This window comes from Petromyzon marinus, chromosome 72 (assembly GCF_048934315.1).
Source record: "Petromyzon marinus isolate PM22_M1 ecotype Great Lakes invasive population chromosome 72, UKy_Petmar_22M1.pri1.0, whole genome shotgun sequence".
In the NCBI taxonomy this organism is placed as follows: Eukaryota; Metazoa; Chordata; class Hyperoartia; order Petromyzontiformes; family Petromyzontidae; genus Petromyzon; species Petromyzon marinus.
The window spans coordinates 6,545,907-6,561,795 of record NC_133738.1 but is presented as its reverse complement, the minus strand read 5'-3'; the positions used below and the strand labels follow the sequence as shown (position 1 = coordinate 6,561,795).

Here is a 15,889-nt window from a genome sequence, read left to right as displayed (position 1 = left end):
GAGGCTGCTAGATTTTTGTGCAGCCCATGGGCTTGTAATTACCAACACGCTGTTCCGGCATCGGCGCATCCACGCAACATCGCGGATGCAAAGCCGGGTCCAAGCGAGAACATCTGCTGGACGACACAGTGATGGAACTCAGTTTTGCACGTGTCAAGAAAAATCTGATCTCATTTCCTTCGCCCGCCTCTTACTCACCAACTCCCAGCCCCCCCGCTCCCCCGCCCAGAGTCATCTTCCTCCGACGGCCATAACGCCTGACCCGGCATCCCACGTGTCGCTTCCTTTGTGCACCTTGCCACAATCTCTCCCGACGACCCTACGCCGTGCTCCTCCGTCGGCTCAACCGTACAGCCACCAGACCTCTGCCCCTATCGCCTTTTCACCTACCCTCATCCGTTGCCCATTTCACGACTTCACGCGCGTGCCCCGCACCACCCGTACCACCCCCACCCACCCCCCACAGCCTCTCGTCCACGCTGCACCCGTCAAGACGAACCTCGCTCGCCATCGCACTCCACCTTATTCTGCCTCAGCTACCCCAGCAACGTCAGCAGCTCCCATTTCCCGGCCGCCACCCCCACCCCTCCATGCACCCCCACGTCACCTTGTCCAGTGAACGTCCTCAGCTCGCAACTCAAAGCGCCCTGGAAAGGATGCTACGTGAATCCCGAAATAGAATTTAAATAATGCCATTCGTCCAGGCACGGGGGTTTAGCGTCCAGATTTGAAGCCTTTCGTCACTGCAGGGATCCATTCCCTTGCGGTTTTTTCGGCAAAGTCACCGCGTCGCGGGTGAAAAATCACCGGCATCAAATAAATGAATGAACGGCTGGATTGATTCGCGGCGTCCGAGGTGGAGACCGTCGCGGCAAAATTGCTGCGTCGAGCTGAGCGAGCTCTCAGAGACCCGAGATTATATAGGCAGGTTAAGGGGGGCAGGGGGAGGAGCCAGGAAGGGCCGTTGTTGGGGGGGGGGGGGATGGCGGGCGGCTAAGTTAAGCCGCCTTTTGTTACGCTTGCAGGGGGTTAGGTGGGACGGAGAGATCGCCGAGACTTTACCGAGAGGACCGAAGAGGGGAGTAGTACGGGTTTGGGGGTCGTTTGAGTGTCTGAGCCGTGCGTTGCACCCACGGGAAGGAGCCCGAGGGATATGTGTTTGACTCTTCCTGCGTACCGGGCCGGCCGGTCCCAGTGGTGATTTTGCCACGTGAAATGTCCGAGGTTTAATCTCCCCCCGCCCCTGCTGGCTTTTGGAATTCCCTCGCCTCTTCATAATGCACGATCACGGTCGTACGCTCGGCTCGATCTTTGCCCCGGGTTGTTACAGTTGGGCAGCTTTTAGCCCTCTCTCTCTTTCTCTCTCCCCCCTTCCATGGACCTACCAGTCCCCCCCGTTTGTGTGGCCGATGACCTTCCCCCGGTCCATGGATGGGTGGCAGATATCCGCCCTTGTCTCGCTTGATCTCCCAGCGGCTTTCAACACGGCTGACCCCCCCTCCCTCCGCTGCAGCGACCCGGGGAAACGCGCCCCTTTACTTTGTCAGGCGGAGCCCTTGGGTAAAGTGTCGAAGGGTCGCCTCCGTGTGTCACCTGGAGGGGCCCATCGCCACCAGCGCGCCGATGACACGCAGCGCCGCTGTCCCCGCCGCTCGCTGGCGAAGCCTGGGGGCCCGCCTTCCTTCGGTGAAGTCGCCACGCGGAATGGAAATGAAATGTTGATAAAACGTAAAACGCAATGAAATGAAATTCTCACGCCGTTTTCGGGCCACAGCACAAGTGGCCTTGTTCAGGTGAAGGAACGGAACTTTGGTGGATCTTTGTCCATCTTTGGAGGATCTTTGTCCATCTTTGATGGATCTTTGTCCATCTTTGGTGGATCTTTGTCCATCATTGGTGGATCTTTGATGGATCTTTGTCCATCTTTGATGGATCTTTGTCCATCTTTGGAGGATCTTTTCCATCTTTGGAGGATCTGTCCATCTTTGGAGGATCTTTGTCCATCTTTGGAGGATCTTTGTCCATCTTTGGTGGATCTTTGTCCATCTTTGGTGGATCTTTGTCCATCTTTGATGGATCTTTGTCCATCTTTGATGGATCTTTGTCCATCTTTGGAGGATCTTTGTCGATCTTTGATGGATCTTTGTCCATCTTTGGTGGATCTTTGATGGATCTTTGTCCATCTTTGATGGATCTTTGTCCATCTTTGGAGGATCTTTTCCATCTTTGGAGGATCTGTCCATCTTTGGAGGATCTTTGTCCATCTTTGGAGGATCTTTGTCCATCTTTGGTGGATCTTTGTCCATCTTTGGTGGATCTTTGTCCATCTTTGATGGATCTTTGTCCATCTTTGGTGGATCTTTGTCCATCTTTGGTGGATCTTTGTCTATCTTTGGAGGATCTTTGTCCATCTTTGATGGATCTTTGTCCATCTTTGGTGGATCTTTGATGGATCTTTGTCCATCTTTGATGGATCTTTGTCCATCTTTGGAGGATCTTTTCCATCTTTGGAGGATCTGTCCATCTTTGGAGGATCTTTGTCCATCTTTGGAGGATCTTTGTCCATCTTTGGTGGATCTTTGTCCATCTTTGATGGATCTTTGTCCATCTTTGATGGATCTTTGTCCATCTTTGGTGGATCTTTGTCCATCTTTGGTGGATCTTTGTCTATCTTTGGAGGATCTTTGTCCATCTTTGGAGGATTTTTGTCCATCTTTGGTGGATCTTTGTCCATCTTTGGAGGATCTTTGTCCATCTTTGGAGGATCTTTGTCCATCTTTGGAGGATCTTTGTCCATCTTTGGTGGATCTTTGTCTATCTTTGGAGGATCTTTGTCCATCTTTGGAGGATCTTTGTCCATCTTTGGTGGATCTTTGTCCATCTTTGGAGGATCTTTGTCCATCTTTGGAGGATCTTTGTCCATCTTTGGTGGATCTTTGTCCATCTTTGGAGGATCTTTGTCCATCTTTGGAGGATCTTTGTCCATCTTTGGAGGATCTTTGTCCATCTTTGATGGATCTTTGTCCATCTTTGGAGGATCTTTGTCCATCTTTGGTGGATCTTTGTCCATCTTTGGAGGATCTTTGTCCATCTTTGGAGAATCTTTGTCCATCTTTGGAGGATCTTTGTCCATCTTTGATGGATCTTTGTCCATCTTTGGAGGATCTTTGTCCATCTTTGGTGGATCTTTGTCCATCTTTGGAGGATCTTTGTCCATCTTTGGTGGATCTTTGTCCATCTTTGGAGAATCTTTGTCCATCTTTGGAGGATCTTTGTCCATCTTTGATGGATCTTTGTCCATCTTTGGAGGATCTTTGTCCATCTTTGGTGGATCTTTGTCCATCTTTGGAGGATCTTTGTCCATCTTTGATGGATCTTTGTCCATCTTTGGAGGAATTTTGTCCATCTTTGATAGATCTTTGATGGATCTTTGTCCATCTTTGGTGGATCTTACTCCATCTTTGGAGGATCTTTGTCCATCTTTGGAGAATCTTTGTCCATCTTTGGAGGATCTTTGTCCATCTTTGGTGGATCTTTGTCCATCTTTGGAGGATCTTTGATGGATCTTTGTCCATCTTTGGAGGAATTTTGTCCATCTTTGATAGATCTTTGATGGATCTTTGTCCATCTTTGGTGGATCTTTGTCCATCTTTGGAGGATCTTTGTCCATCTTTGGAGAATCTTTGTCCATCTTTGGTGGATCTTTGTCCATCTTTGGAGGATCTTTGTCCATCTTTGATGGATCTTTGTCCATCTTTGGAGGAATTTTGTCCATCTCTGATAGATCTTTGATGGATCTTTGTCCATCTTTGGTGGATCTTTCTCCATCTTTGGAGGATCTTTGTCCATCTTTGGAGAATCTTTGTCCATCTTTGGAGGATCTTTGTCCATCTTTGGTGGATCTTTGTCCATCTTTGGAGGATCTTTGTCCATCTTTGATGGATCTTTGTCCATCTTTGGAGGAATTTTGTCCATCTTTGATAGATCTTTGATGGATCTTTGTCCATCTTTGGTGGATCTTTGTCCATCTTTGGAGGATCTTTGTCCATCTTTGGAGAATCTTTGTCCATCTTTGGAGGATCTTTGTCCATCTTTGGAGGATCTTTGTCCATCTTTGGAGGATCTTTGTCCATCTTTGGTGGATCTTTGTCCATCTTTGATGGATCTTTGTCCATCTTTGATGGATCTTTGTCCATCTTAGGAGGAATTTTGTCCATCTTTGATAGATCTTTGATGGATCTTTGTCCATTTTTGATGGATCTTTGTCGGATCTTTGTCCATCTTTGGTGGATCTTTGACCCTTTGCTAAATCTTTCCCCTCGGGTGCGAGCAGCATCAGCAGCAGCAGGAGCAGCAGCAGGAGCAGCAGGCGGAGCCGGCGGAGGGAGCGGTCCCCGGCCCTCTCACCAGCGCCACCACCGCTCACCCTCACCCCACCGCTCACCCTCACCCCACCGCTCGCGGCCGTGCGGCCGCCGCCTCCGTCCCCTGTGCCCGCGTCCCCGCCCGTCTCCGCCAGGGACCGGCCGTGTCTCTGCGTGTCTCTGGATGTCCCCGCGCCTCCGGCCCTCGCCCTCGGCGGCTCGCTCGGCCGCCTGGCCTGCGGCGAGCGGTTCGTGGTGCGGGGCCGGCGGACGTCGCCGGACGGCTCCACGCACTACCTGGTGGAGTGGCTGGGACGCACCGCCTAGGCGGGGAGACAGACAGAGACACGGGGGGAGACAGACAGAGACACGGGGACACAGACAGAGACACGGGGGGAGACAGACAGAGACACGGGGGGAGACAGACAGAGACACGGGGGGAGACAGAGACAGAGACACGGGGACACAGACAGAGACACGTGGGGGAGACAGAGACACGTGGGAGACAGAGACAGAGACACGGGGACACAGACAGAGACACGTGGGGGACACAGACAGAGACACGGGGGAGACAGAGACACGGGGACACAGACAGAGACACGTGGGAGACACAGAGACACGTGGGAGACACACACAGAGACACGGGGACACAGACAGAGACACGTGGGAGACACAGAGACACGTGGGAGACACACACAGAGACACGGGGACACAGACAGAGACACGTGGGAGACACAGAGACACGTGGGAGACACACACAGAGACACGGGGGAGACAGAGACACGGGGACACAGACAGAGACACGTGGGGGACACAGACAGAGACACGGGGGAGACAGAGACACGGGGACACAGACAGAGAAACGGGGGGAGACAGAGACACGGGGACACAGACAGAGACACGTGGGAGACACAGAGACACGTGGGAGACACACAGACGGCTCCACGCACTACCTGGTGGAGTGGCTGGTACGCACCGCCTAGGCGGGGACACAGACAGAGACACGGGGGGGAGACAGAGACACGGGGGGAGACAGAGACACGGGGACACAGACAGAGACACGGGGGGGACAGAGACACGGGGGAGACACAGAGACATGGGGGGGACACAGAGACACGGGGGAGACAGAGACACGGGGGAGACACAGACAGAGACACGGGGGAGACAGAGACACGGGGGAGACAGAGACACGTGGGGAGGATACAGACAGAGACACGGGGGGTAGACAGAGACACGGGGGGGAGACAGAGACACGGGGGGGAGACAGAGACACGGGGGGAGACAGAGACAGAGACACGGGGGTGACACAGAGACACCGGGGGGGAGACACGCTGAGACACGGGGGGACACAGAGACACGGGGGGGAGACACAGAGACACGGGGGGAGACACACACAGACACGGGGGAGACAGAGACACGGGGGGAGACACAGACAGAGACACGGGGGGAGACAGACACGGGGGGGGAGACACAGACAGAGACACGGGGAGACACAGAGACACGGGGGAGACAGAGACAGAGACACACGGGGGGAGACAGAGAGACACGGGGGTGACACAGAGACACCGGGCGGGAGACAGAGACACGGGGGAGACAGAGAGACAGAGACACGGGGGGGAGACAGAGACACGGGGGGGGACACAGACAGAGACACGGGGGGGGGGGGGGGAGAGAGAGAACGTGGAAGCCAAGCAGCGTCGCCATTCTGACACTCGCTCGCACACACAGACAAAGCTCCCCCAGGTAGCCTCTAGCAGGGCTGTAGGGGCAAGTGCTGTTAGTGCGAGTAGCTGTGTCTATGTACTACACACACCACACACACAGACAAAGCTCCCCCAGGTAGCCTCTAGCAGGGCTGTAGGGGCAAGTGCTGTTAGTGCGAGTAGCAGCAGCAGTGTCTATGTACTACACACACCACACACACAGACAAAGCTCCCCCAGGTAGCCTCTGGCAGGGCTATAGGGGCAAGTGCTGTTAGTAGCGAGTAGCAGCAGCAGTGTCTATGTACTACACACACCACACACAGACAAAGCTCCCCCAGGTAGCCTCTAGCAGGGCTGTAGGGGCAAGTGCTGTTGGTAGCGATTAGCAGCAGCAGTGTCTATGTACTACACACACCACACACAGACAAAGCTCCCCCAGGTAGCCTCTGGCAGGGCTGTAGGGGCAAGTGCTGTTGGTAGCGAGTAGCAGCAGCAGTGTCTATGTACTACACACACCACACACAGACAAAGCTCCCCCAGGTAGCCTCTGGCAGGGCTGTAGGGGCAAGTGCTATTGGTAGCGAGTAGCAGCAGCAGTGTCTATGTACTACACACACCACACACACAGACAAAGCTCCCCCAGGTAGCCTCTGGCAGGGCTGTAGGGGCAAGTGCTGCTAGTAGCGAGTAGCAGCAGCAGTGTCTATGTACTACACACACCACACACAGACAAAGCTCCCCCAGGTAGCCTCTAGCAGGGCTGTAGGGGCAAGTGCTGCTAGTAGCGAGTAGCAGCAGCAGTGTCTATCTACTACACACACCACACACACAGACAAAGCTACCCCAGGTAGCCTCTAGCAGGGCTGTAGGGGCAAGTGCTGCTAGTAGCGAGTAGCAGCAGCAGTGTCTATGTACTACACACACCACGCACAGACAAAGCTCCCCCAGGTAGCCTCTAGCAGGGCTGTAGGGGCAAGTGCTGTTAGTAGCGAGTAGCAGCAGCAGTGTCTATGTACTACACACACCACAAACAGACAAAGCTCCCCCAGGTAGCCTCTGGCAGGGCTGTAGGGGCAAGTGTTGTTAGTAGCGAGTAGCAGCAGCAGTGTCTATGTTCTACACACACCACACACACAGACAAAACTCCCCCAGGTAGCCTCTAGCATGGCTGTAGGGGCAAGTGCTGTTAGCTAGCGAGTAGCAGCAGTGTCTATGTACTACACACACCACACACACAGACAAAGCTCCCCCAGGTAGCCTCTGGCAGGGCTGTAGGGGCAAGTGCTGTTAGCTAGCGAGTAGCAGCAGCAGTGTCTATGTACTACACACACCACACACACAGACAAAGCTCCCCCAGGTAGCCTCTAGCAGGGCTGTAGGGGCAAGTGCTGTTAGCTAGCGAGTAGCAGCAGCAGTGTCTATGTACTACACACACCACACACAGACAAAGCTCCCCCAGGTAGCCTCTAGCAGGGCTATAGGGGCAAGTGCTGTTAGCTAGCGAGTAGCAGCAGCAGTGTCTATGTACTACACACACCACACACACAGACAAAGCTCCCCCAGGTAGCCTCTAGCAGGGCTGTAGGGGCAAGTGCTGTTAGCTAGCGAGTAGCAGCAGCAGTGTCTATGTACTACACACACCACACACACAGACAAAGCTCCCCCAGGTAGCCTCTGGCAGGGCTGTAGGGGCAAGTGCTGTTAGCTAGCGAGTAGCAGCGCTCCCTTTGAAGGCCACCGGCACTGTGGCTACACCAGGGAGGTGGGTGGTCAGCGCCACCACGCCCGGCCGCCTTTGTCTCTCCCCTCGTGACGCTGCTGGCTGCTCTACACCACTGCTCCATAGCTACTCAGGCGAAGGTTGAGTCGGCCTAGGTGGAGGCCTGGGTTGTACTGCTGTGCCAGGCTAGGTGCATGAGGAGGAGGTCACGGGGCAGACCCAGCAGGTAGCGTTGGTTGACTGCTGTGCCAGGCTAGGTGCATGAGGAGGAGGTCACGGGACAGACCCAGCAGGAGGCCTGGGTTGTAGTGCTGTGCCAGGCTAGGTGCATGAGGAGGTCACGGGACAGACCCAGCAGGTAGCGTTGGTTGACTGCTGTGCCAGGCTAGGTGCATGAGGAGGAGGAGGTCACGGGACAGACCCAGCAGGAGGCCTGGGTTCTACTGCTGTGCCAGGCTAGGTGCATGAGGAGGAGGAGGTCACGTGACAGACCCAGCAGGTGGCGTTGGTTGACTGCTGTGCCAGGCTAGGTGCACGAGGAGGTCACGGGGCAGACCCAGCAGGTAGCGTTGGTTGACTGCAGTGCCAGGCTAGGTGCATGAGGAGGAGGAGGTCACGGGACAGACCGAGCAGGAGGCCTGGGTTGACTGCTGTGCCAGGCTAGGTGCATGAGGAGGAGGAGGTCACGGGACAGACCGAGCAGGAGGCCTGGGTTGTAGTGCTGTGCCAGGCTAGGTGCACGAGGAGGTCACGTGACAGACCCAGCAGGGTAGCGTTGGTTGACTGCTGTGCCAGGCTAGGTGCATGAGGAGGTCACGGGACAGACCCAGCAGGTGACATGGGTTGTACTGCTGTGCCAGGCTAGGTGCAGGAAGACGTCACGGGACAGACCCAGCAGGTGCCTTGGGTTGACTGCTGTGCCAGGCTAGGTGCATGAGGAGGAGGTCACGTGACAGACCCAGCAGGAGGCCATGGGTTGTACTGCTGTGCCAGGCTAGGTGCATGAGGAGGAGGAGGTCACGTGACAAACCCAGCAGGAGGCCTGGGTTGTACTGCTGTGCCAGGCTAGGTGCACGAGGAGGTCACGGGGCAGACCCAGCAGGTGGCCATGGGTTGACTGCTGTACCAGGCTAGGTGCATGAGGAGGAGGTCACGGGAGAGACCCAGCAGGTGCCATGGGTTGACTGCTGTGCCAGGCTAGGTGCACGAGGAGTTTTACGGGACAAAGCCAGGTGCCATAGGTCGACTGACTGAGATGACTGGCTGATACACCACCTGTGCCCCCTACTGTGCCAACCTGCTGTGCTTTAGCCACCCGGCGCTCCACTCGTTGTTGTGAGCGTCGCTCCTCCGCCCTCCATTGTTGCTGGAGGGCGACTGCCTCCAACTGCCCAGTAGCCTCACGGTCCACCTAGCCTGGCACTGCCAAAGTAGCGTCCTTCACGGGCCTTCTCGATAGAGGCCGATCTTGACACCGCTGGTACCGGTCTTCGGCAAGTCCACCCAGCTCCACGTCCTTCCCGTACCGCATCAGCTCCATCTCTTCTCTAGCCCGTGTCCTCACCCACTCACCCACTCACCCACACCCTCTCTCACTCATCCACACACTCACCCTTGGCACTCACCCACACATTCGCACACTCACCCACCCACTCGCCCATCAGCTCCGTGTCGGTGGCTGGGCATGCGGTGGCTGGGCATGCGGTGGCTGTGCATGGGGGCTTGCTATGCGACCCGGCCAATGCAGCCTCCTTGCCTGCCAGAGGAGCTCACCGATGGGACTGTGTCCAGACCTTTCAAGGATTGCTGCGCTGCGAGGATGAGGTCTCCCTTGGTGGTCTATGAGGTCTTGGGGGATGGGAGAGCAAACCCCGTCAGTTTAGATGTAACATCATGGGGGCAATGTGGGGGATGATGACCTTGCTGAGGCTGCGTTTGCCTCTAGGATTGGGAGCAAGTAGCCACCCCTTGTGAGTGAGAGAGAGGCAATGTGGGGGATGATGACCTTGCTGAGGCTGCGTTTGCCTCTAGGATTGGGATGAAGTAGACACCGCTTGTGAGTGAGCGAGAGGCAATGTGGGGGATGATGACCTTGCTGAGGCTGCGGTGCCTCTAGAATTAGGATGAAGTAGCCACCCCTTGTGAGTGAGATAGAGGCAATGTGGGGGATGATGACCTTGCTGGGTCTGCGGTGCCGCTAGAATTGGGATGAAGTAGCCACCCCTTGTGAGTGAGAGAGAGGCAATGTGGGGGATGATGACCTTGCTGGGTCTGCGGTGCCGCTAGAATTGGGATGAAGTAGCCACCCCCTTGTGAGTGAGCGAGAGGCAATGTGGGGGATGATGACCTTGCTGAGGCTGCGTTTGCCTCTAGGATTGGGATGAAGTAGACACCCCTTGTGAGTGAGAGAGAGGCAATGTGGGGGATGATGACCTTGCTGAGGCTGCGGTGCCTCTAGGATTGGGATGAAGTAGACACCCCTTGTGAGTGAGTGAGTGAGTGGAAATGTGGGGGATGATGACCTTGCTGAGGCAGCGTTTGCCTCTAGAATTGGGATGAAGTAGACACCCCTTGTGAGTGAGCGAGTGGCAAGGTGGGGGATGATGACCTTGCTGAGGCTGCGTTTGCCTCTAGAATTTGGAGCAAGTAGCCACCCCTTGTGAGTGAGAGAGAGGCAATGTGGGGGATGATGACCTTGCTGAGGCTGCGTTTGCCTCTAGGATTGGGATGAAGTAGCCACCCCTTGTGAGTGAGCGAGTGAGTGGCAATGTGGGGGATGATGACCTTGCTGAGGCTGCGTTTGCCTCTAGAATTGGGAGCAAGTAGACACCCCTTGTGAGTGAGAGAGAGGCAATGTGGGGGATGATGAGCTTGCTGAGGCTGCGTTTGCCTCTAGGATTGGGATGAAGTAGACACCGCTTGTGAGTGAGCGAGAGGCAATGTAGGGGATGATGACCTTGCTGAGGCTGCGGTGCCTCTAGGATTGGGATGAAGTAGACACCCCTTGTGAGTGAGTGAGTGGAAATGTGGGGGATGATGACCTTGCTGAGGCAGCGTTTGCCTCTAGAATTGGGATGAAGTAGACACCCCTTGTGAGTGAGCGAGTGGCAAGGTGGGGGATGATGACCTTGCTGAGGCTGCGTTTGCCTCTAGAATTTGGAGCAAGTAGACACCCCTTGTGAGTGAGAGAGAGGCAATGTGGGGGATGATGACCTTGCTGAGGCTGCGTTTGCCTCTAGGATTGGGATGAAGTAGACACCGCTTGTGAGTGAGCGAGAGGCAATGTGGGGGATGATGACCTTGCTGAGGCTGCGGTGCCTCTAGGATTAGGATGAAGTAGCCACCCCTTGTGAGTGAGCGAGTGAGTGGCAATGTGGGGGATGATGACCTTGCTGAGGCTGCGTTTGCCTCTAGAATTGGGAGCAAGTAGCCACCCCTTGTGAGTGAGTGGCAATGTGGGGGATGATGACCTTGCTGAGGCTGCGGTGCCTCTAGAATTAGGATGAAGTAGCCACCCCTTGTGAGTGAGAGAGAGCCAATGTGGGGGATGATGACCTTGCTGGGTCTGCGGTGCCGCTAGAATTGGGATGAAGTAGCCACCCCTTGTGAGTGAGCGAGTGAGTGGCAATGTGGGGGATGATGACTTTGCTGAGGCTGCGTTTGCCTCTAGAATTGGGATGAAGTAGACACCCCTTGTGAGTGAGAGAGAGGCAATGTGGGGGATGATGACCTTGCTGAGGCTGTGTTTGCCTCTAGAATTGGGATGATGTAGACACCCCCCTGTGAGTGGCAAGGTGGGGGATGATGACCTTGCTGAGGCTGCGGTGCCTCTAGAATTGGGATGAAGTAGCCACCCCTTGTGAGTGAGCGAGTGGCAATGTGGGGGATGATGACCCTGCTGAGGCTGCGGTGCCTCTAGAATTGGGATGAAGTAGCCACCCCTTGTGAGTGAGAGAGAGGCAATGTGGGGGATGATGACCCTGCTGCGGCTGCGGTGCCTCTAGAATTGGGATGAAGTAGACACCCCTTGTGAGTGAGTGAGTGGAAATGTGGGGGATGATGACCTTGCTGAGGCAGCGTTTGCCTCTAGAATTGGGATGAAGTAGACACCCCTTGTGAGTGAGCGAGTGGCAAGGTGGGGGATGATGACCTTGCTGAGGCTGCGTTTGCCTCTAGAATTTGGAGCAAGTAGACACCCCTTGTGAGTGAGAGAGAGGCAATGTGGGGGATGATGACCTTGCTGAGGCTGCGTTTGCCTCTAGGATTGGGATGAAGTAGACACCGCTTGTGAGTGAGCGAGAGGCAATGTGGGGGATGATGACCTTGCTGAGGCTGCGGTGCCTCTAGGATTAGGATGAAGTAGCCACCCCTTGTGAGTGAGCGAGTGAGTGGCAATGTGGGGGATGATGATCTTGCTGAGGCTGCGTTTGCCTCTAGAATTGGGAGCAAGTAGCCACCCCTTGTGAGTGAGTGGCAATGTGGGGGATGATGACCTTGCTGAGGCTGCGGTGCCTCTAGAATTAGGATGAAGTAGCCACCCCTTGTGAGTGAGAGAGAGCCAATGTGGGGGATGATGACCTTTCTGGGTCTGCGGTGCCGCTAGAATTGGGATGAAGTAGCCACCCCTTGTGAGTGAGCGAGTGAGTGGCAATGTGGGGGATGATGACTTTGCTGAGGCTGCGTTTGCCTCTAGAATTGGGATGAAGTAGACACCCCTTGTGAGTGAGAGAGAGGCAATGTGGGGGATGATGACCTTGCTGAGGCTGTGTTTGCCTCTAGAATTGGGATGATGTAGACACCCCCCTGTGAGTGGCAAGGTGGGGGATGATGACCTTGCTGAGGCTGCGGTGCCTCTAGAATTGGGATGAAGTAGCCACCCCTTGTGAGTGAGCGAGTGGCAATGTGGGGGATGATGACCCTGCTGAGGCTGCGGTGCCTCTAGAATTGGGATGAAGTAGCCACCCCTTGTGAGTGAGAGAGAGGCAATGTGGGGGATGATGACCCTGCTGAGGCTGCGGTGCCTCTAGAATTGGGATGAAGTAGCCACCCCTTGTGAGTGAGAGAGAGGCAATGTGGGGGATGATGACCCTGCTGAGGCTGCGGTGCCTCTAGAATTGGGATGAAGTAGACACCCCTTGTGAGTGGCAAGGTGGCGGATGATGACCTTGCTAGTGGCTACGGTGCCTCTAGAATTGAGAGCAAGTAGCCCCACCCCCTGTGAGGCTGAGGTGCCGTCTGTGGAGGAAATTCAAAAGGGTGGCTGTCCGAAATCTTGAGACCAGGACAAGCGGTGGGTGCCAGAGACGAGATCTCCCAAAGCGAAGTGAGGGAGAGGGTGGCGTCTTTGTGTGCAGACTGCCCTACCTACGTGACATCATCATGACTCTCTGGACCACCGGAAGGGTTCCGCGCAATTCGGAAGGATGCCCTGGTTGGCCCTCCCTCCTCCATGTAAGAGTAGGGTTTCCACTTTTTTCACCACGGCCGTGTTAAAAGATGTTAAAACGCCAAACTGAGACCTTTTTGCGCGGAATCGCGTCTGCGTTAACCGCAGTTAATTGTGGCGAACATGCAAGCAAAAAAGCACGCTCTGACAGTATGATGATGATGACGACGACGACGACGATGCATCGTCTTTGAAACTGATTGGTCCACACCAGAGGACAGCTTTCTTTAGAGCCTCGTCTCAAACGGCGTTAGACCAGAGGACACGGGCAAAAGGCGTCACACAGCACAAAGACATCGCCGCTATCAGGACATTGAGAGCTCGGGTTGAGCAGCTGCATCATTAGACCTCCTTTACCGGTGTCGAAATATAAGAATAATAAATAAGGGTTTTTCCACTTTTTTTTCTGGCAACAGAACTGAAACCTTTTTTTTTGTTAACAAGGATTCATGTTTACCGCATTAATCACAATACCCGCAGTCAAAATGCAAGCAAAAATCACGCCGATAATATGATGCATTGTCCTTGCAACTGATTGGTCCACACTTTAGAAGGCCGTCCCTTGGTGTGGACCAATCAGTTTCAAGGACAATGCACATATTTTATGAGACCTCCTTTGCCAGTAACAAGATATATAGGAATAGGTTTTACCCTTTTAACTGGCACAAAAACTGACACCTTTATTCAAGGCATCATGTCTGCAATAACCACAACACAAGCAGTCAAATTGCATTTGAATAAAGGTGTCAGTTTTTGTGCCAGTTAAAAGGGGTAAAACCTATTACTATGTCTTGTTACTGGCAAAGGAGGTCTCATAATGTTAATGCTCACCCCGAGCCCTCAATACTCTGATAGTGCGCCGTTTTTGAGTTGTGTGACGCCTTTTGGCGTCTTCTGGTCCAACACCAGTGGAGACTAAAGGGGCTCTAAGAAAAGCCGTCTCGGGTGTGGACAAATCAAATTCAAGGGCAGTGTCAATATTATTATCAGAGTTGTCTCTTTTGTTTGCATTTTTGACTGCTTGTGTTGTGGTTATTGCAAACACGATGCCTTGAATAAAGGTGGCAGTTTTTGTGCCAGTTAAAAGGGTAAAACCTATTCTTAATGCACAGATTATCATAGTGTGTGTGTTTTTTGTTTGCATTTTGGCTTGCAGGCATTGCGGTTAATGCAGTGAACATGAATCCTCGTAGAAAGGTTTCAGTTTTGCTGCCAGAAAGAAAAAAAAGGGGGAAAACCCACCCTATTATTAACTACAGGGACGTCTCCTTCCTCAGTGTGAGGCCGGGAAAACGTCCTGGCAAGGATTATTCAGCATCACCTTTGCAGGCACGCTGGTCAAATGCTCGAAATGACACCATCAGTAGGCCTGGGCACTGGGGTTGTTCTTTGTTCGTTCGGAGTCCCTGACCCTCTGCTCACGATCATTGAGGGCCTTCATGATGGTGGGGAGGCCCGGGTAAAGCTGCGTGGCCGGGAGTCGGAGCCATTCCCCGTACACCGTGGAGATACGAGAGCGATGTCCCGTGGCTCCCGCATTATTTAACGTCATCTTTGACGACGCATTTCGTGAAGCTCTCCACGGGCAACACACGTGCACACACACACACGTCCGATTAGCACGGTTGGATACGTGCGTTGCGAAATAAGTTCTACATACATGATGTGCATTGCACAGATGATGCGCACAGCATGCAAAACACACACACACACATTGTATACACAAAGTGTTAAGAACGTAAGAATGTGTTGAGTGTCGATTTGATTAAATAAAGAAGATGGCTGGTTTGGATTTTATTTCTTTTTTGTGATTGTGTTGATTTTTGGTGGTGGTGATTATTGTGGTGGTGGTGGTGATTGTCATCGTGATGATGATCGTGGTGGTGGTGGTTATTGTGGTGGTGGTCGTGGTGATAATGATGATCGTGGTGAGGTGATGATTGCCATCGTGATGATGATCGTGGTGGTGGTGGTTATTGTCATCGTGATAATGATCGTGGTGGTGGTTATTGTGGTGGTGATAATGATGATCGTGGTGGTGGTGATGATTGTCATCGTGATGACGATCGTGGTGGTGGTTATTGTGGTGGTGGTGATGATGATTGTCATCGTGACGATCGTGGTGGTGGTTATTGTGGTGGTGGTGGTGATGATTGTCATCGTGATGATGATCGTGGTGGTGGTTATTGTGGTGGTGGTGGTGATGATTGTCATCGTGATGATGATCGTGGTGGTGGTTATTGTGGTGGTGGTGATATTTGTGGTGGTGGTGATGATTGTCATCGTGATGATGATCGTGGTGGTGGTTATTGTGGTGGTGGTGGTGGTGATTGTCATCGTGATGATGATCGTGGTGGTGCTTATTGTGGTGGTGGTGGTGGTGATAATGATGATCGTGGTGGTGATTGTCGTAAGAGCTAGCCCAGGGGCGGGCAAATTGCTTTGACTCGCGGGCCACAATGGGTTCTAAAATTTGACAAGAGGGGCCGGGCCAGGAACAGATGGATGGAGCGTTTGTGTGAACTAAATATAAATGACGCGTTAAAAATCATTACCTGAAAGGATTTGGCCTTTTAACAGGTAGCAAAGCGTTTATTTGCAAGGCACTTTAACAAATTGCGCGAACGTGAACGATAAAAAAAACGTGTCGTAACT

General features: G+C 53.7%; 1 protein-coding gene and 1 long non-coding RNA gene across 3 annotated transcripts in view; both read left to right on the top strand.

Moving 5' to 3' along the window:
* Positions 1-5,039, top strand: part of LOC116957284 (PHD finger protein 1-like) — an 83,835-nt gene extending 78,796 nt beyond the window's left edge. For both annotated transcript variants that reach the window (XM_076055722.1, XM_076055721.1), the window contains one exon: positions 4,334-5,039. In XM_076055722.1, coding sequence (XP_075911837.1) covers positions 4,334-4,691 — 358 coding nt within the window. In that variant the 3' untranslated portion in view covers positions 4,692-5,039. The remainder of the gene's footprint in view (positions 1-4,333) is intronic.
* A 799-nt stretch (positions 5,040-5,838) lies between these two features.
* On the top strand, positions 5,839-15,031 carry LOC142906934 (uncharacterized). Its single transcript, XR_012930578.1, has 2 exons — positions 5,839-7,154; positions 7,464-15,031. It is a non-coding gene; the product is annotated as an uncharacterized LOC142906934 (long non-coding RNA).
* Positions 15,032-15,889: the final 858 nt, after the last annotated feature.